At 34.1% G+C, this 21,958-nt stretch overlaps 1 protein-coding gene and 1 non-coding gene across 2 annotated transcripts in view; one reads left to right on the top strand and one right to left on the bottom strand.

Moving 5' to 3' along the window:
* The first annotated feature begins 3,399 nt into the window (after positions 1–3,399).
* Positions 3,400–3,523, top strand: LOC119051990 (small nucleolar RNA SNORA30/SNORA37 family). Its single transcript, XR_005083045.2, has one exon. It is a non-coding gene; the product is annotated as a small nucleolar RNA SNORA30/SNORA37 family (small nucleolar RNA).
* A 3,322-nt stretch (positions 3,524–6,845) lies between these two features.
* VCPIP1 (valosin containing protein interacting protein 1) overlaps positions 6,846–21,958 on the bottom strand; it is a 28,238-nt gene continuing 13,125 nt past the window's right edge. The window contains exon 3 of the mRNA XM_037148901.2: positions 6,846–12,495. Within this exon, the coding sequence (XP_037004796.1) occupies positions 11,627–12,495 (869 nt within the window). The 3' untranslated portion in view covers positions 6,846–11,626. The remainder of the gene's footprint in view (positions 12,496–21,958) is intronic.

The raw sequence follows: 21,958 nt of genomic DNA, 5'->3' as shown, positions 1-21,958 counted from the left end.
CCTGTGTACGTTTGTCATATTAGACTTTTTATAAAAGCATAAGCTCATGTTTATTTTTCAATTAAAAAAATGAGTTGATGCTAACCTCCAAACTTTTCTGAAAAATCCTAGAAAGAAATAGCCCATTATATACTGTATATTTCGGACTATAAGACACACTTTTTTTACCACACTCTCGCTTCATATTTTTTTTCTATTTTCCTCCTCTAAAACCTAGGTGCATCTTATGGGGTGGACCCCAGAAAAATACGGTTTATATACATAATTTGCTCAACATCAATAATCCTTTGGCAGAAATGATGAAATTATGTTCTATGTATTCAATCTGAAAAAATCAGGTATAAAATTCTATCTTGGATACATGTGTGTCTGCTTTAACCACTCTCCACCACCAATATATTGTGCTAATCTCTACCTTTGGTTGCTAATTTTAAATTGATGAAAATTATATAAATGGGAATCAGGTTATCTAAAGATAAGCAACTGTAGAATTCTTAGTTTGGCTTTTAAAGGTAAAAAAGAATTGCTTGAACTGCAAGAAAACTGTAACAGGAAAAGAAATGTTTCAAAGTGTTCCTATATCAACCAAATATTCCTTGTTCTACTCTTTGGTGGCAGATAGAATAGTGGCCCCTAAAGATGACCATGTCCTAATCCTGAGAACCTGTGAATATATTACTTTAATGACAAGTGTAATTTTTCAGATGTGATTACATTAAGGATTTTGACCCGGATCAAGGATTTTGTTTGAATTATCCAGGCGGACCCAATGTAATCATTAGGGAAGAGGGAAGTAGAAGAATCTGAGAGAGATTTGAAAATATTATGCTGTTACCTTGGAAAATGGAGGAAAGGGTCGTGAGCCAAGGAATTCAGGCAGTCTCTAGGAGCTAGACAAGTCAAGGAAACAAAAAATTTTAGCCCAAGGAGATCCGTTTGCCCTTTTGACCTCCAGAGCTTAGTATAAAAGTTTGCATAGTTTTAGTCACTAAATTTGTACTAACTTGTTACAGCAGTAATAGGAAATTAATAACACTTCTGAAATGTTCCACATTTTTGGCCTATAATAAAAGTGCTTTTTCTTCAAGAAGTGATCTATCATAGTGTTTAAAATGTAGCCTTTATTTTAATTTATTTTTTTACAGCAAAGGAGCCTACTATCATGAGGGTTCAAAATGAAAGATAGGAACTCCAAGTTAGGGGAGAAGGTACTCAAGGTATTGAAAAAGAAAAATGATTTATGAGCCTACCACAAAAATCCTTAAAGTAAGATTATCATTCATTTGTGGGTATTGCGACATCCACCAAGGTATGAATGTAAGTGTGTCTTCTCTTAAATTCTAAGCTTTCGACCTTTTCTCTCAGTTTTATCACCTTCAACAGGGACAATAATTTATTTACCTTGCTTTTTTTTTTTTATCCTCTCCTCCTCTCCTGACCCAAAATGTCCAGGCATTCCCCAAAGGGAATAATGAATTGGGTAAAATTTAGGGGGCTTCGTAGTTATTGAAAGTCATGTACTGGCATTCAGTGTGCTGGTTCTAGGAACATAAGACTCAAGCAATGTTTGAAATGGTCCTGCACAAGGCAGAATTCTCTGGAGTTCCTTTAAGTGTTTATCCAGACAGTAATGTAGGTGAAAAACCTGATTATGTATTTAAGCTTAGGACCAAATCCTTTTCATCAGTGCACTAGAGTTGTGGAGTTTTGTACCATTTTCAAACATAATTTCCAAATATGCAGCTACTCTGTTAGCCAGGGGAAGACTATATTTTTATTTTGTTTAGACTTAATCAAGAATTGTATCTCTATAGGTATCAAACTCAACTTTTTAAGACGTGAATACAGCCCACTGATATTTGTCTGTATTTGTAGCTATTGAGTCCATAGCGATTCTACATATATGTCAGTTGGATTACTTGTACCTGACTGATTTTATTACAGATCCCTTCTGTTTCTCTATAGTATAGGTAGAGCATTAAATTGAGTTTTTCACCGTGTGTATGTTATCTGTGAATTTCATTTTAATAGGGTGTAGGTAGCAGAATATACTATTATTTAAAAGGGGATATTGACCCCAATAGAGTTAAAAATATTGATCTAAATATATTTATCCATTCATCCATCCATCCCTTTCATAACCCTGTACCTGCTATCTTTCCTTTTCTCTTTCAGTCAAATTTCTTCAAAGCTGTCTTGACTTCACTACCCAGTCTTCTGTCCTCTGGTAGTCTAACCACTACCATTACCATTCCATCGAAATTGTGGCTGCAAAACTCACCATAGGAGGTGAAATCCAATGGACATTGAAGAAAGAAATCAACCTTCATTTTACCGGAGCTTTCTATAGCATTTGACTCCATTACTTCCTGTTACTTGAAACTTTCGTCCTTTGTTTTCTGTGTTATTTCCTGATTTCCATCCGTCGAATTCCTTTGCAAGCCTGTTCCTTAATTGTTGGCATTCCCCAGCACTGCATTTTTAGCTCTCTTCTTACTCTACGCTCTCTTCCTAGGCAATCTCACCCACTCCTACAATTTCAGTCATATCCTATAATTCGCAAATCTTTACTTCCAATCCCAGTTCCTCTCCTAAACTTCATCTTTCTCCCTCTGGAAGCACTAAACACCCCAAATTCAACACATCCCCAAATCAAACTCATTTCCTATCCACCAATCTGTAGTTACTGCTGGATCCTATCCCAAATTAGCAGCACCACCACCCACCCTCTGAAGTCAAAACCTGAGTCTAAGTTGACCTTTTTACTCTATTATCTTCTCCCCATCCCCACTGCTAATGGGTCACTTCAGGCTCTTATCTGTCACCTAGTTACAGCAAGTCTCTTGTCCTCTTGTCCAATCCAAGTATCCTCCACTTGGCTGCCTGAGTGATCTTTAATATAAATGTATTTAAATTACAATATCTGCCTTGGGAAAGCTCCAAACTCTAGTTGTCTCAGGAAAAAAAAAAAAAAAGCCCTTCTTATTTGAATTTGGGGTCACCTCAGCTGTTTATCAGTTTAGGTGAACTGTAGATTCCTTTTAAAGCAATTACTACTGCAGGACATAGTTTGAATGCCATAAACCTTGATGATGTAAAAGTAATGGTATAGCTAATAAAAGGAAGTAGAGTGATAAGATTAAGGATATCAGAAAATGCAGAAATGCGTATTTCCTCGTTTTACATACTGGATATTTAAGAGGTAATATGTAAAATCAATGGCTCAATAGACTTAAGTATACTATATAAAGTTATAAAGAAAACATATAGGGCAAGGGAACTCATATTTTATAATAGATAAATCAAGTATTGCCTACAGTTGGTAAGTCAAGGGATTAGACCTATAAGCATCTCATCTAACTTCTGGAGGTAACTGCCAAAAAAGAAGTGGTTGACTTATTAGCGCTTTCACAGGTCCTCCCCCAGGCCACGGGGCCAGGATTTGGTAGCTGCTGCTGAAAGAAAACCCTTGAGTCTTGCCCTGGGACTCTGCCAGTGGCAGCTGTCACTCAGTGGCACAGAGTTGATTTAGCAATTGACATGAAGAGCTGGTTGTCTTTCTATAGCTGAATTTTTTAAAACCATGTACATGCATTGCTTTGAGAATAACTTTTAAAAAGGAAAACAAGAGCTATTTTAAAGAAAACTTTTGCAGATTACTTTCTCAAATACTGCTTTTTTCTAATCACTTCGCTGTATCAAAACTAAATTTAATAACATCTGTAGTTTACTGTATGTACTACAGTTAAAGGCAAATCATTTGTCATGAGGTTACTAAATGATAATATTAACTTGAAACGCAATATTGTAAGCACAATATAACGTATACATTGGTTACTAGCCACTTAGTATTAATGCTTAAGGGGAAAAAGGGGACAGATACTGGGACAGGGCCATGAGAAGCTAGAAAATATGTAACTAATCTTTCAATAACCTGGCAATGTTGAAAGAAATCAGAATAATTGAGATTCTAGCTGCTACTTTGATTCTTGCTTTACTATTTTGCTTATGTTTTTGTTATGTATCTATGCACCTAATTTACAGTAGCAGAGATACCTTTTACTTTCAAAAAATAAACTCATGTTTCTGAAGTTGGTTTTATACACTGAATTTAATGTCATTGTTACAGTTACTTTCTTTCCTTAGCAACCCTATTCACACAAGCTTTGTCAAACTTTTTCATCCCTACCCACTTAACAGGATCACCACCCTCTTACAGGAAGGATCTGGGGTCTGTAGTGTGACAAACACAAATATTCATCCCACTGAATTTTGCTTGATGGACTGGCCTCATAAATAAAATATTTTTGGAGGTGTTGAATCTTGCCACTTTAATTTTTAAATATCCTATTAATTCTTTAGGTCTTAGCAAAGTACCTGACACGATAGATGCTGTAAAAATGTTTTCTCGGTGACATGCACATAGCCTATGAACTATACATGAAGCAGCATCACATTTGGAGAACCTTCACACTAAAGCAACAGACCCTCTTAGTAAATGACAGTAATTATTCTAGGTTTCTTAAATGAACCAGTTGGATTTTATGTACACAATTCTCAAATTTACCCAGTTTAAACATCTATGAAATTGTGAAAGCCATCCCTTAAGCATTTCCAAATTTAGAGGAAGAACACAAACCCAAGGAGGGAAGAACTTGGAACAAAAGATTGGGGTTCAAGAAGTGAACTTGTAGGAAGTGAAATTAGATAGGTATTATACATTTAAGTCAGTTCAAACTAGGTTGGTGTGCCTGAAAACAAGATAGATTTAACAATAGATGTTTGTAAAGACTTACCACCAAATTTCACTCCTTCACTAAATTATGAATGTAGTGCTGAGGTTAAGATCACAGGTTATGAAGTCATAAAATTCTTTAAGTTTAAATCCCAGCTCCGCCACCTACTAACTCCAGGATCTTTGGTAAACTACTTGACCTACCTGAGCCTGTTTCCTTGAAGAACTGCAACAATGACAGTACCCAAGCATAGAGTTGAGAGTTAAACTAATTACTACATGTTGTGTTTTACCTTTTGCCAAGATATAGGGAAAGGGTCACTAAATGATCATTATTATGAAATGCGTTTACTGCTCATCTCCATCACTGGGATATAAGCTCTAAAGGCCACACAGAATTTGTCTCATTTAAAATTGCTTCTCCAGTTCCAAGAGCAGGAGCTTGGCATCAATCAGTGCTTAATAAACGTTTTAAAATGAATCAATGAGTCAACCTGTTGCTTCCACAAACCAGATATAAAACTGTCACTATTTCACAGGTAGAACTCATACTACACAGTCTATAAATAGACCTGACAAACAGGAATAATCACCCCAGATTCTCATACCATTTATCTGTTTTTAGATAAAGAATTATGTAGCATGATAAATGGATGAAAGGCAGGTTTAGTCACAACCAGGAAAAAAGCACAAGTTTGAAAAGCCTGTAAGTTGTACACCTCAGTATTACATATACAATTAAAGACCTGCTTCAATTTGCCCAACAACTATTAAGAATTGCAGTTACTGGAGTCTGAAAAAGCCAATCAATTAAAATAAAACCCATGAACTGTCTTCAGTAGGATGTTTATCTTTTTCACTGTTTTTGAGAGCTCTAAATTATATGGTGTGTAACCAGTGGCATGCATGTACAAGACCTCAAGTTCAAGTCTGGAACAAATGTAGCCAAAGCATAAAGCGGAGCTACTTACCATATATTTAGTTTACTTAAGGCTCACACTCAGGTCACTTGTCTAATCAGCATTACGCTGTCAGCAAGTGAAACCACAATGACATGACCAAGCAGAAGAAGGTAAAAAAACTGTTGAACCACAAGATTATAGAAGCAATGGAGGCTTTGAAAGGCTCCCTAGGTCACAAAATAAGTTAGAGCACAGGCTGTCAGCCCTCTAGATTGTGTTGCATGTGGTTGTATAGCTGCTGCTTAAAAATCTGAACATACGACCAGTTTTCAGTTCATTAACCATATACCACAAATAGTATTAATGTAATGAAATACTTTAAATGTGTGCCCCAAATGATTTATCCCACTTAAATGTTAACTACAGAATTTGATATATAAATATTAATAATTGCAAACATGTCAATGTTCACTGTATGTCAGGCACTGTTCTAATCATCTGTATTGTCACTTAATCCTCACAACCATGCCAGTAGATGTCATTATCATGCTCCCAGAAAAGAAACCGAAGTACAGAGGTCACACAACAAGCGATATAAGACTCAGATCTAGCAAGTCCAGTGTTTGAAGCTGTGCCCTGTCTACTCTAATAAAATGGATATTAAGCATATATACTAAAAGTAAATGTATCATGATGTTAAACCATACAAATGTTAATTTAGCACGATTTCCTATACTTCCCTTTATTTCTTCATTATCTCTGACCAGTCCCTATTCTTTAAAGATTTCATTTATTTTTAGAGAGGAGAAGGGAGAGAGGGAGAGAAACATCAATGCGTGGTTGCCTCTCTCACCGCACCCTGACTAGGGACCTGGCCCTCAACCCAGGCATGTGCCCTGACTGGGAATTGAACCAGCAACTCTTTGGTTCACAGGCTGGCACTCGATCCACTGAGCCGCACCAGCCAGGGTTAACCAGTGGTTTTTGTTTTTTTTTAAAGAGCACAAATCAAGTTTTCCTTATTAGAACATCTTTGTGTTGTCTTTAAATACTCAGTAAGCATTACATGACCCAATTACGTGTTATGTCAAAAGAAATGTTGCTACTTTTCTCATTGGATCTGCTTCATTTGCATTGAAATCTGCCTTAAGGGGAGAAATTACCATCCCTATATGACAACTCACTTAAGGATATTTTTAAAAAAACTTTTATTACACTAAGAATTCCTTCATATAACAGCACTATATTTTCACACATTATAATATTAAGGTGTAATTCCAGGAAACTAAATAAAAAATTATTTTAAAAAGCTAGTGTGGAAAAGTTGAGGGGAAAATCAGTATGTATTATTTTGTTTTATTATTGATACAAAAGAAAACTACAAATACTGTACAGTGAGGTGTGCTGTAGAACACTATACAGTTATAATAAACTATCACCAATTATTTATTACTCCAGAGAAATATATACAGTAATCACAAAATCAGAAAATAATGGGTAACAGCCAGTGCCTTAAGGATGATGTAACATCTATACTGTTTTATTGAGCAGTTAAAGCACTTGCTATGTCTTCCAAATATTTACACTATTACTACTTATTTTTACATATTCTCAATAGCATTTCCCTCCAAAAAGTAGACTCTTCAGCTCTTGGCACTAATTCTTAAAGTCGAGTAAACCTGAAAATATTGATAACCTCTTTAGTCTTTTATTGCTCCACCACAGGCATAAAGGCTCAGGAAGGGACTTGCACATTCTAAAGAAAAGTATGCAATACCTTAAAATTTTAAATACTAAGTAATTGATACTCACAAGCAGATAACATCAACTAAAACTTTTTTACTCGTTTTCCTTTCTTTTACAAGAGAATATCATTGTATTATTATACTACAAAAGCATGTATACTCCATAATTTAAAAAATTAAATGTCAGATATACAAGTAATGGCATTTTCTCCAATAATTCACAATTTTTACAATTTCTGCTATTTTGGAACAAATGTTAAAATTCCCATGATTTAAGTATTATTAAGTATGAAATACTTAATATCTTAAAGAATTATTAAGAATGACAGAACTTACAATTAACTATAAACCTTATACTGGTGCTATAGCTCCCCTTTGTTATTTCTTAAGTAAACATTCTACTATGGTATGTTTTCAAGTGAAGAGTTCTGGTTTGAAAAATTAACTTTTTTAAAATCCTCAACAAAGAACATTTTTTCATTGCTTTTAGAGAGAGGAGAGAGGAAGGGAAAGAAACATCAATGCGAGAGAGAAACATCGATGGGTTGCTTCCCATACACGCCTGGATCAGGGAATCAAATCTGAAACCTATCGGTTATGAGATGATAATCCAACCAACTGAGCCACAACGGGTAGGACTGAAAAATTAACTTTTTATGTAAATTGTGAAGGGCCTTGACATTGTACAATTTTGTTAAATTATATGAAACCTTCAAATGTAGGACATGTCTACCCAGTTTAATCAGAACATTTACTTCACTACTACTATTACAAAAGGTCATTAAGATGGAGTTTAACCTGTTTTTGCAAAGGCTTTTATGAAGAACTTAATATGGAAACCTTGTTTTGAGAACCATCAAACTCAAAGTCTGCTCTGCCATATTTTAAGTATGGGCCAATTAATATTCATGTTGAAAAATGGAAACTATTGATATTCTGAAATAAACATATTATGATAGTCATTATATTGACAAATCAGAAGTTGCAAGTTTATTTTATATCTAAAGATTAGTTCTTAGTGAGGTCTAAATTTTTAGAGAAATGTCCACTAGCAGCCAGAATTACTAGGTAACTAGATAAAATACTTTTATAAACTTTGCATTTAGTAGCTAATGTGACGTCAGTACAATTCTCAAAAACCTGTCATGAGTAGTATGAGTTGCTACCAAGTGATCTTCCCTGAGACAAGAGGCCATATACAAAAGTCTACTCATTTCCAATGAAGATACTCAAAAATAATGGCAATAGGACCTGTGGCTCGGAATCACAGATACATTTCAGATTCCAAGCAGTAGGCTTGATTGTAAAAACAAACTAAAAATTAACAGAAAATATACAGAAATTTGCTAAGTCTCTCAGGTCATTATCCTAACATTTTCCAGTAAAATACCTGAAACAGTGAAAGAAGGGGAAATGGACCTTATGCTTGCCCTTTAACTAGTTCCTGAGTAACCATTCCCTTGGAGTTCATTACATTTTAGCTTATATTTGGCAGTTATCTTGTTTTTCTTCCATTTCAACCAGTTTCTCATTACTAGTATTCTAGACATACACTATCTTCAATTCCGCCTGGACTTTGGGTCATCAATTCAAACTTGGAGTGATTAACTATAAAATGGATTACTGAAGGAAAAAAATTATAATTTTACTTTGACTTTCAGTGAAGCACTGCAAACAGAATTTAGTTATAGGACTGAACTATAGTTTATAATGCTACATTTAGGGATAAAAAATAGTTTAACTGATTTATGATCTCTAGCTTGAACTCAAAGTTGTGGTGATCACAAACAGTAGTACTAAAAAATAATCATTCTCTAGTCCTACATTTGATTATGATAACCATGTGGAAGGACAAACAATAATATTTAAGTAAACTTAAATTCTGTTCTAGAATTATTTGTAAAGATGATACCTGGCTGACCTATCAAAAACCATTAATTACCTCAACCAAATTTCAGCAGCTTTAAAACAATTTCAAGAAATTTAATCATTCTCAAAATTAAGCCTTTTATTCTTTATCACAGCAGAACCAAAACTATTATGATATTTATACCTAAGTTAACCCTGTTAGGGCTTCTAAATAGCATTGCTGTGGTGAGAGAAATTAATAGTATTGTCAGAGATGAAGCCCTTCTAAATGTTCATAGGTACACTTTAACTTGACTAAATGAAAGTATTTAATAGGGACAAAAATGTTTCTGGTAGTCTTTTTTTATGATATGACAGTATATTTGCCAATTACTAACCAAACATACCAAGCCACAGGTGAAGAAGATATTTGTAAAAGAAAAGGTGATTCTATCATGAACCTGGAAGCAGTGCACTTACTTGTTAAAGTTTTCTTGTAAACTAAAGGGAAAGGGGAGACATGTTTCAGTGGCTGAAAAGCCAAAAATAACTATAGTGGTTAGTGATATTTATAATTTTTAGTTTAAATCACATAAGTCACCTATACTAACTAAATGGGAAATATTTGTTAGCTGGGTAGCTGCAGTCCTTTATGCAAAACTAGTGCACAGTATTAAAGTTCTACATTTTCCTGCTATTTAGATATAAGGGTACTTGAAATTTAGAAGACTGGATACAAAATGTAAAATGGAATTTTAAAATGTGAGAATGTAATAAAACCCAAATATATTATCTTGCTCAGATATCACCTGCAAATGTCTAGATTCTCCATTCTTTCCCTATTCAAAAATGAACTAGTTCATTTAGTAAGTGGATTCAGTTAGAGATACTTTCATAGAAAGGAAACCAAAACCTCTCTTATTTGAAAACACAAATTAAAGCACTGTCTATGTACCTTATGAATCACCAGGTTAAGATTTTTAAACACCTGATAATATACTTTCTGATGTACATTTTCTTAGAATGCGAACACAGTTCTGCATCTGTTACATGTGCAAACAGAGACAGCCAGGCTTTGAATGCTCTAGATAAGAGATTGTATTAACAGATATTTTGTCTTTCATTCATTCAAGTTCAACTTAATTTCAGTGAACATAGGAAAAAGATGGATTGAAATGTACATTTCAGAATACAAATTTGCAAAATAGGATAAAATAGTGCAATACCAGTCTCAGGATAAACATTCTCTGTCTTTAAGAAATAAGCTTGAACACTGCTTCTTGAGGAAACTGGCACTAAAGATCTGATGAATACACTATTTAAGCAAATGCCCAGTTGATCAGGGTATGATGCAGTAAAATTTGCATCCAAATCCAAGTGAAGCCAACAAATAAAGAAAACCTTATGGACTCAGAAGAAAAAAAGGAAAACTGGTTCAAAGGGGATCAAAGACACATAGCATATATAAGCTTAAATACCACTGATCAAAATCGTAGAACAATGTAACTCATTCATAAAGACAAATTCTTATTTATAAATTGTGAACCTGACAAACTCTGAAAAGTAGAGATTAACTACTGCTACCATTATTTTTGTATTTTCTATCAAACTCTGCAACCAACTCTTCTGCAAGATAAAAAAAAAAATTTGGTGGTACGTGACCAGGCCAGGATTCAAAAAATAATGGTAACATATTTTCAACAATAGAGCACACAACTGGCTGTGTTGGCTCAGACAACAACATTACTGAATCACACTGACTTTATCATTCTAGAACAGATATTTTCCCCATCCTTTGCTCAAAGCAGCAAAATGTTTTATCATTACACTCTATTCTCAAGATATTTTCATGAAGAATGCATATCTCTATGAATGTTTACATTCACGGAAATGTCAGGATCCCAGTGTTTAATAAAATCCTTTTATGCATTTTAAGATACAATTTAGTTCGGATAACCTTCAACTTTACATAAATCTTTGACATTCTAGTAAGTGGTATGGTTATCTTGATGACATCAATAGTAGCAAAATCTCATTCCCTCCCAGTCCTGACCTTTTCAGAAATCAAACGTATTTCACAAGAAAATTTTTATGTTTGAAACATTAAGACTTTTATGGAATTAAAATTACAAAGAACTTCCAATGGAACCACATATATGGAAGAAACTCATCTCAGCAGATCTAATAACTAATTTTTAGGAATTCAGAGCCAGCCTGGGCAGCAGTATATTAAAAGCTATTGCCAAACACACACTTGTATCATGCACTGAATAACAAGATATAATCTTTGTATTATATACGTACAAGATATTTAATGACTAATCAAATTATGTGGCCCAGCCAACAAATATTACATATTCACAATAAACATTCTGTTTTATTAGCCTCTAATAAAATCAAGAGTGATCCATTGGCTCAGTTGTGTTTGTCATCTCAGCATCTTGACTATCCATCTCTTCAGGTTCCTCTTCGGAATTTCCTTTTTGTGCTTTTGACCTTGTGGCAAATGCTGCTCCCAGTGCCTCGGACACACAGCTATCAGTTGTTTCTGTATTCAAATTTTCAGTGCCACCAGTTAAAGAAAAAGATTCAGGTAAGCCGGTCTGAAGACCCCCAGACTTCACAGATGAACTCATAGCTTCTTTCCTTTGAGGAAGATCAGATGGTGACTGCTCTGTACTTTGATCCCTCAAGTGCTTGTCCATTGAAGCCTGAATAGAAGAAACCATTTCCTGCAATTTTTTTCGCTGGGCCTCAATCAAATCAGGATCAAGCTGCCTGCTGTCTCTCATTGTTGCTACTCCAGGAGCTATTCGAATAAGCTCATTGTTACTAGGAGCAGCTGTGAATACAGAAGGCTCTGTCTTAATGGAACTACTACTAAAGTCTGTCCCTGTGTTATGCTTCCTTACAACTGGAGTTTCCCTAGCTCTTGGATCAAGTTGTGGGTTACTGGATGCAGTTCCCAGAGAATGCCCTTTTCCCTGAAAGGCAGTTACATTATGAAGTTGCTCAGATTTCTTTTTCACTACTCCACCACTACCTAGTTTCAATAGTCCATGTGAAGGACTTGATTCCCTACTTCTTGTAGTAGCCTCTGCTCGAACCTGACTTACAGCCTCTTTAACTAAGTCTTCAACATCAGGACCGATGGGGAAATGTCCCGCAGCATCCACACACAACTCCAATCTATCTTCAGAAGCATTATAGACAAAGGTTTTGCCAGGCAGATGTGGAAAAGTACAATGCTTGCCATCAGCCATACCTAAAAAAGAAAAGTATTTAACATATTAAAATGTTACTTTAAAAGTACAGTAAGGATAATTTTAGGTGCAATAGTAAATTTTCAGTAATTTATAGATAACAGTTTTCAAAACAAAATTAATTAGAAAATAATTTACTTATTAATAGAATTTAATACTATTATAAAAAAGTAACATCGCAACAGACCTTAAAGTAGTACCACAGGGGATGTTTAAAGGAATATATCATTTTTGCATGGGGCTTATATAAGAATGTGTCCTCCTTTTTGAAATATACTTGAATAATGAAAAGCAAAATGTCACAATACCTGTAATCCTCAAATGGCTCAGAAAAATATATACACATATAACCTATGTATCTGTATAGAGACACATAAGGTAAACATAACTAAATGATTGTATGTATATATCATTAACCTACCACAAAGTTAGGAAAGGGGCTTAAAACAAACAGCTGAGCTAAAAGGAAAATATCAGCAACAGTGTTAATAAAGCAATGGCTTACAGTAAACTAGTGAGAAAATATACTTTCATTTATTAAAATTCAAATGATAAACTTTGCAAAAATACCTAAAAGGGCAAAATGTTACAAAATAATGTTGCACAGTATGTGCTAAATTAAGAATAAGTAATTCTACTGAATTACACAACACCCAAATGAAAGCTGTTTTCTCAATGACATAAGTATATATTTTCCACAAATACATAAAAAAGATAAACTTTCAAAATAAGACATTCCATAGTTAAAGTAGTATTTATGGAGCACTTGTAGGAATCACATATAAGATTAATGCATTGTGACTTCAGTATGACGGTAAGAACTGACACTTGATCATAATAAATTTTAAATATTTTTCAATTCAATTTCTTTAAAATAGTTATATTTCATGTTATTCCTCTTATTCCTTTCTGGTATATCAGAACCTCCAAAATAAGCCTGAGCTAGTTTCACTCCTCAAAATATCCCACTGCAATTTACTTCCGATAGTCAACTAATGCAGCAGTACAGGACAGAACTTTAAAGCAGGCTTTTCTTTATTTTTCTAGTTGAGCAGTTTGGTCTCACTACATGGTATTTCCAAATTTTACACATTTTGCAGCCTGAGAATACAAAAACTGCCTGTTTTTTAAACTATCCAATATCCTTACATTTTAAACTTGTCACTCTAAGTTTACTCCAAGTATGCTAAAAAAAAAGGGGGGGGTTTCAAATCTTTTAAAAGAACAGATTTTTCCATGTTAAAAGAAAGATGAAGTAGAGAACTTTTAATAATACAAGGTTTTAATGGTATGTTTATGGCAAAATATAAAGGTAAAAGCAAGCTAGTTAAAAAGAAATTGTTAAGTGCTATACAAATTCAGAGAATGAGTGAACTCTAGATTGTTTTGTGGGCATTTGGATCATCCTCAGTTTTATAGGTTATAAAGAATATTTCTTTGGTAAGTGAATTAATTATCAATGTATAAAAATCCATAAATAAAAAATCCAATGAATAAAAATCAACAGAATTTCCTCTTGGCATGTTTTGGCAGAGATAAACTACCCGAAAGTGCATCAAAACAATGGATGAATTATATTAAAATGATACAACAGAATAATATGCAGCATTGAAAGTCAACTATAGTTGAACCCATCAATATGAATCTGAAAAAGTACTGCATAAAACAAGTCACAGAGAAAGTACATAGCATAATTCCATTTTTATAAAGTTCAAACACAAGCAAAACTGAACACTAAACTGAAGGATATCTCTGTGCAAGGGTTAAAACTAAATTTGCCATTCATCTTCTGCATTTATCTCTGTATGAAGACCTGCAAGAAAACTTACTACACTGTAAGCAAATTAATTTTAGAATACCTTTCCAAATATAACTAAACTCATGTAGTTATATTGGGCAATATTTCTGTTCAAATGCAGATATACCGTATATCGATTAGGGTGCATTTTAACAAAGAGAAGTATGTTCTTTTCCAATTTTTGGAGGGTATGGGTTCGCGTTTGCCAAGTGAGGAGGGCTTGATCCTTTGACCACAAGATAATGCTAATGATTTGCCACATAAACCTGCCCTAAAAAAAGAGAAATTTTACCACAAATATTAGAAGAAATTGTATTTTGAAAGATAAAATCATTTTCTGATGACCCATTAGATGTATTATAGTCTACAGAATTTTAAGTAATGCCACACATAACAACTAGAATTTAAATACTAATAACAAAAATAAGCCAAGTATTTTTTCAGCACCAGGCCCTTTGCTAACTGCTACATGTGCACAATCTCATTTTATCCTAACTACAACCCCGATATTACCATAACCACTCTACAAATAAAGAAACTAAAACTTAGAAGTCACGCCAGGAGTGATAGGACCAAAATTTGATCTCAGATATTCTTTCTCCAGAACACTAAATTACCTCCTAATAAGGATAGATACCACAGAAAACATTTTAAATATATATACTGGCTGTATTGAGATATAATTCACATATAATTCATCTATTTTAAGTGTACAATTGAATGATTTTTAGTATAGTCACAGAGTTGTACACTTATCACCACAATCACTCCTAGAAAATTTTCATGACCCAAAAGGCAAATCTGAACCCACCAGCAAGCAGTCACTCCCATTTCCTCCCCGTATCCTGTTCCAGCTCTAGGCAATTGCTGATTTACTCTCTCTAGGTGTGCGTATTCTGTTACATTTCATATAAATGGAACATATGTGGTCTTTTGTGACTGGCTTATTCCAGGTAGCATAATATGTTCAAGGTTCATGTATGATATAGCATGTACCAACACTTAATTCCTTTTTATTGCCAAATAATATTCCATTGTATGGATATATAGCACCCAATCACCAGGTTATAGCAATTTGGGTTGTTTCTGCTTTTGACTATTATGAATAATGTTATTATGAACAGTTGTGTACCAGTTTTACATACACATGTATTCATTTCTCTTGGGCATATACCCAAGAATGGAGCTGCTGCTGGGTTGCATAGTTAGACTATGCTAAGTCTTTTGAGTAACCAGATCATATACCATGATCAAGTGGGATTCATCCCAGGGATGCAAGGATGGTACAATATTCACAAATCAACAAACATAATACACCACATAAATAAAATGAAGTACAAAAAACACATGATCATATCAACAGATGCAGGAAAAGCATTTGATAAAATCCATCACCCATTCAGGATAAAAACACTTATTTCAGCAAAGCTGAAATAAGAGAGAGCATACCTCAACATAAAGGCCATATATGAGAAACTTACTGCCAACATCAATGGGCAAAAACTAAAAGGAACAAGACAAGGGTGTCCACTTTCACCACTCTTATTCAACACAGTACTAGAAGTTCTAGCCGAAGAAGAAGAAGAAAGGAGAAAAAGAAATAAAAGGCATCCAAATTGGAAAGGAGTAAGTTAAAATTCATTATTCGCAGATGACATGATAGAATAAATAGAAAAACCTTATAGTCTCCATCAAAAAGTCACTTGACCTAGTAAATGATTTTGGCAAAGTAGCAGGATACAAAGTCAATATTCAGAAATTGATGGTATTTTTGTATACCAACAGAACTATCAGAAAGGAAAGCTATGAAAAAATGCCATTTACTACACCAACGAGAAAAATAAAGTACCTAGGAGTAAATTTAACCGAGGATGCAAAAAGACCTGTACTCCAAAAACTAAAGAACATTGAAGAAAGAAATTGAGAAAGATACAAATAAATGGAGGCATACACTGTGTTCATGGATTGGAAGAATTAACATCATTAAAATGTGCATTCTACTGAAAGCAATCTATAGATTCGATGCAATTCCTATTAAAATACCAATGGCATACTTCACAGATCTAGAACAAATATTCCAAAAATTTATATGGAACTATAAAAAAATTTCAAAGAGCCTCAGCAATCCTGAGAAAGAACCTAGTTGAAGGGATAACAATATCTGATGTTAAACTATACCACAAGGCCACTGTAATCTAGACAATCTGATATTGGCATAAAAACAGGCATAGATCAATGGAAAAGAACAGACAGTCCAGAAATAAACCCATGTCTCTACGGTCAATTAATATTCAACAAAGGGGGCATGAGCATACAATGGAGTAAAAATAATCTCTTCAATAAATGGTGTTGGGAGAACTGAACTGGTACACATAAAAAAAATGAAACTAGACAACTAACTCAGACCAGAATAAACTCAAAATGGATAAAAGACTTAAATATAACTCATGATACCAAAATGTCCTAGCAGAAAACACACTTAGTAAATTTCAGATATCCTGCACAGCAATATCTTCACCAACGTATCTCCTAGGGTAAGGGAAGTAAAGGAGAAAATAAACAAATGGGACTACATCAAATTAAAAAGCTTCTGCATAGCTAAAGAAAACATCAACAAAATAAAAATGGAACTGACTGTACAGGAAAACATTTGCCAATGACTCATCAGACAAAGGTTTAATCTCCAAAATATATAAAGAACTCATACAACCCAACGCCAGGAAGACCAACAACCCAATTAAAAAATGGGCAAAAAACCTGCAGATGGCCTACACATATGAGAAAATGCTCAACATCACTAGCCATCAGAGAAATGCAAATTAGAACCACAATGAGCTATCACCTCACACCTGCCAGAATAGCTATCAATGCTCCTACCCTTTGCCACAGCATGGATGGAACTGGAAAGCATTATACTAATCAAAATAAGTCAGGCGGTGAAAGACAAATACCATATGATCTCACCTTTAACAAGAACCTAATCAACAAAACAAACAAACAAGCAAAATATAACCAAAGACACTGAAATACAGAACAGGCTGACAGTGACCAGAGGGGAGACAGGAGGGAATATCAGGGGAAAAGGGGAAGGATTTACAGGAACCAGTATAAAGGACACATGGACAACAACTAAGGGAGGGGTGGAAACAGGAGGGAGGTGGGAGGGCTGGGGGTAAAAGGCAGAAAACTGTACTTGAACAACAATTAAAATAAAATAAATAAATAAAAAGAATAGCTATCACTAATAAATCAACGAACAACGAGTGCTGGCAAGGATGTGGAAAAAAGGGAACCCTAGAGCACTGTTGGTGGGAATGCAGACTGGAGCAGCCACTGTGGAAAACAGTGTGGAGTTTCCTTGAAAAAACTAAAAATAGAACTATCTTTTTTTTTTCTTTTTAGTTTCCTCCATTTTATATCTTTTTTGTTACAGGTGAAATCACTGTTAACGAAAACTGTATTTCTGTAAAATATCTAGACATACAAATACTATCAAAAAAAGAGAATCTTTAATATAATTTTAAATAATTTTTTTTCACATTTTTTTAATTGTTCAAGGACAGTTGTCTCCATTTCCTCCCTACCCCACCCATCCCCACTTCCCACCCTTGATCTTATCCGCCTTGGCTTTGACCATGTGTCCTTTACACATGTTCCTGACAACACTCCCCCCGTTTCCCCCTATTATCCCACCTCCCCTCTGGTTACTGTCAGTTTGTTCTTAATTTTAATAGCTCTGGTTCTATTTTGCTTGTCAGTTTATTTTGTTCATTAGATTCCTCTTATAAGTGAGATCATATGTTATTTGTAATTTCACCAAGTGGCTTATTTCACTCAGCATAAATAATATTCTCCAGATCCATCCATGCTGTTGCAAAGGGTTGGAGCTCCTTCTTTCTTTCTGCTCCGTAGTATTCAAAAAATTTGACCTGGCAATTCCACTGCTGGCACTATACCCTAAGAATCCCAAAATACCAAGTCGAAAAGAATTTATGCACCCCTATGTTTGTAGCAGCACTACTTGCAATTGCCAACTGCTAGAAACAGCCTAAGTGCCCATCAGTAAATGAGTGGGTCAAAAAACTGAAGTACATTTACCCAGTGGAATACTATGCATTAGAAAGAAAGGAGCTCCTACAAGCACCATATGATCACATTCATAAGAGGAATCTAATGAAGAAAATAAACTAACAAGCAAAATAGAATCAGAAGCATAGATACATGGAACAGACTGAAAGTGGCCACAGGGGAGGTGAGAGGGGGATAATGGTGGAAAGAAGGGGAAGGGACTAGTCAAAGAGCATATATGAATGACCCATGGACATGGACAACTGCTAGGGATTGACTATGGGTGCAGGGTGTGGGCTGGGTGGCAGAGGGCAAAAGGGGCAAAATTGGGACAACTGTAATAGAAGAACAATAAAAACAATCTTTTGAGGAACCACCAAATTGTTTTCCCAAGCAGCTGCACCATTTTATATTTCTAGCAGTGTACAAGGGTTCCAACTTCTGTACATACTTGCTCACAGTTCTTATTATCTGTCTTTTTTATTACAGTTACCCTAGTGGATATGAAATACTATCTTACTGTGGTTTTCATTTGCGTTTCCCTGATGGTTAATGATGTTGAGTATCAGCTCATGTTTTTATCAGCTGTTTATATATTTTCCTTGAAGAAATATCTATTTAGATCTTTTGTCAATTTTTAATGGGGGGGTTTTGCATTCTTTTCACATTTTAGATACAAATCTATCATCAGAGATAATTTGCAAAAATGTTCACCCATTCTGTGGGTTGTCTTTTCACTTTCTTGATGGTGTTCTTTGCAACACAAAAGTTGCTTTAACTTATACCCTTTTTTCTTTTCACGCTTGTACTTTGGGTGTCATATCTAAAGTTTGGCCTAATCCAAAATCAAAAAGTTTTATGCCTATGTCTTCTAAGATTTTTCTAGTTTTAGCTCTTATGCTCAGGTTTGGTTTACTTTTATAGTGTGTGAGGTAAAGGTCAAATTTCATTCTTTTGCATTGGACACACACTTGTCCCAGTACCATTTGTTAAAATCAATTCTAATTAAATGCTAACTTTTACAAAACCATTAAATGGTGTTAATATATTTTAGAAGGTAGAATGAAGTGAAAGATGTAAAGTTAAAATAAAAGGGACGTAAAAAAAGGGGTGTCAGGTAGAAATTTATAGCTTGAAATGCTTACATTAAAAAACTAAACTTTATAATCAATAATCTAAGTTTCATCTCAAAGAAACCAGAAAGAAGAGTGCAAATTAAAAACAAAGTAAGAATAAAGAAGGAAAAAATAAAGAGCAAAAATTAATGAAACTGAAATCAGAAAACAATAGAGAAAGCCTACGAAACCAAAAGCTGTTCCTTTGAAAACATCAATAAAACTGATAAACCATTAACTAAACTTGGTCAGCAATACATGAGAGGCACAAAACAAGACTGGTACAAAACAAGAGAGGTACAGTATTAGAAATGAAAGCTATAGTCCTAACAGACAGTAACGGAATATTATAAACAATATTATGCCAATAAAATTGGTTAGCTTGGGTGAAATGGATAGATTTCTTCAAAGACAACACTAACAAAGCTTGCTCAGGAAGAAAGGAATAATCTTATTATGGATAACTATTAAGAAATCAAATTCATAGTTAAAAATTGTACAACTAAGAACATTCCAAGAACAAATGGTTTCACTGGTAAATTCTGCTAAACATTTAAGAAAGAAATAATATAAAAACTGTTACAAAATATAACAGAAAACAGAAGAGGAGTGAATACTTCCCGACTCTATTTTATGAAGCACCATTACTCTTCCTGACTATAGAGTCATTACAAGAAAGCTACATACTATTATCTTTCATGAATACAGACACATGCAAAAACACAAAAATATAAGCAGTCCGAATCCACCATGCAAAGTTGGTTCATACTTTAAAACAATCAATCGACAAATTGTCCCAGGGTTGTTAAGGACAGCACAGGAAATATAGTCAATAATGATGAAATAACTATATATAACATCAAGGGGTATCAGGAGGATCACTTTATAAGTTATACAAATGTCTAACCACTATGCTGTACACTTCAAACTAATATAATACTGAATGTCAACTGCAATTGAAAAATAAAAAATAATAATTTTTAAAACATAACAAAAAAAAAGTCAATCAATGCAATTCAACCCTATCAACAAATTAAAGAGAAAAACCCTAAGATCATTTTAATTGATGCAGGAAAAGCACACCTAATAAAATTCAACATCCATTTACAATATAAACTTTCAGCAAACAAGGAATAGAAGGGAATGTGATCACAACCTGATAAAGGGCATTTCTGAAAAACCTACCGACTGAATGTTTTCCCCCTACGATCAGCAACAAGGCAGGGATGTCCACCATCACCACTCCTATTTAACACTGAACTTACAGCCAGTGCCATAAGGCAGGAGGGGAAAAAAAGGTATACGGACTGAAAAGGAAGAAATTAACATAAAACTGTCTTTTATTTGCTAATGATATAATGACCTGCATAGACAATCCCATAGAGAATCTGATAAAAAGCTACGAGAACTATTATGAGTTTGGCAGGCCGCAGGATACAAGGTCGATGCATAAAAACCAATCTTATTTCTGTGCACTAGCAATGAACAATAGGAAATCATAGTTTTTAAAAAATGTGTTATACAACAGGATCACAAAACATGAAATATTTAGGTACAAGTGAACAAAAGATGTGCAATAATTATATTACAAAATTACAAACTTTAGTAAGAGAAATTAAAGAAGACCTAAATAAATGTAGAAATATAACATTTTCATGAACCATGAATGAAGATGTGATGTTGTTAAAATATCAATTATCCTCAATTTGATCTCACATTCAACATAATCACAATAAAAATCCCAGCAGGCTTTTTTATTGTAACTTGTAAAAACAAGTTATATAACTTGTAATGACAACTCATTCTATAATTTATATGGATAAACAAAGCACCTAGAATATTCAAAAGAATTTTTAAGAAGATTCTAGAAACAGACCCATAGGTATATAATCGAATGATTTTTAACAAGTAACTTTACTGACATATATTTTGCACATAACTCGCCCTTCTCAAGTGTATGATTCATGATCACTTTTTGATAAAGGTATCAAACTAATTCAATGGATAAAGAATACCTTTTTCAACAAATGTTGCTGGAATGACTGGGCATCTATACATAAAAGAAACCTTCAACTCACACTTTGCAACATATATAAAAATCAACTTGAAATGCATCATAAACCTAAGTTATCTAAAACTATAAAACTTCTAGAAGCCATAGGAAGTTTTTGTGACCTTGGATTAGGCAAAAATTTTTTGGAGAGGAAACAAAAGGTATAAATCATTAAAGAAAAAAATGTTAAATTGGTTATCCAAATTAGAAAGCTCTACTCTTCAAAAGATAGAATGAACACAGAAGTTACAAACTGGGAGAGAATATTTGCAAAAACACTTACATAATAAATGATGTGTGCCCAGAATATATAAAGAACTCTCAAAACTCAATTTAAGAAATCCAAGCCAATTTTTAAATGGGGTGGGGAAGAACAGCAAATATGCACGTGAAAAGATCCCCAACATCATTAGTTTTTAGGGAAATGCAAA

This window comes from Artibeus jamaicensis, unplaced genomic scaffold (assembly GCF_021234435.1).
Source record: "Artibeus jamaicensis isolate MK-2021 breed Jamaican fruit bat unplaced genomic scaffold, CSHL_Jam_final scaffold_916, whole genome shotgun sequence".
In the NCBI taxonomy this organism is placed as follows: domain Eukaryota; kingdom Metazoa; phylum Chordata; class Mammalia; order Chiroptera; family Phyllostomidae; genus Artibeus; species Artibeus jamaicensis.
The sequence above is the reverse complement of the archived record's forward strand: the minus strand, read 5'-3'. Positions and strand labels throughout refer to the sequence as shown.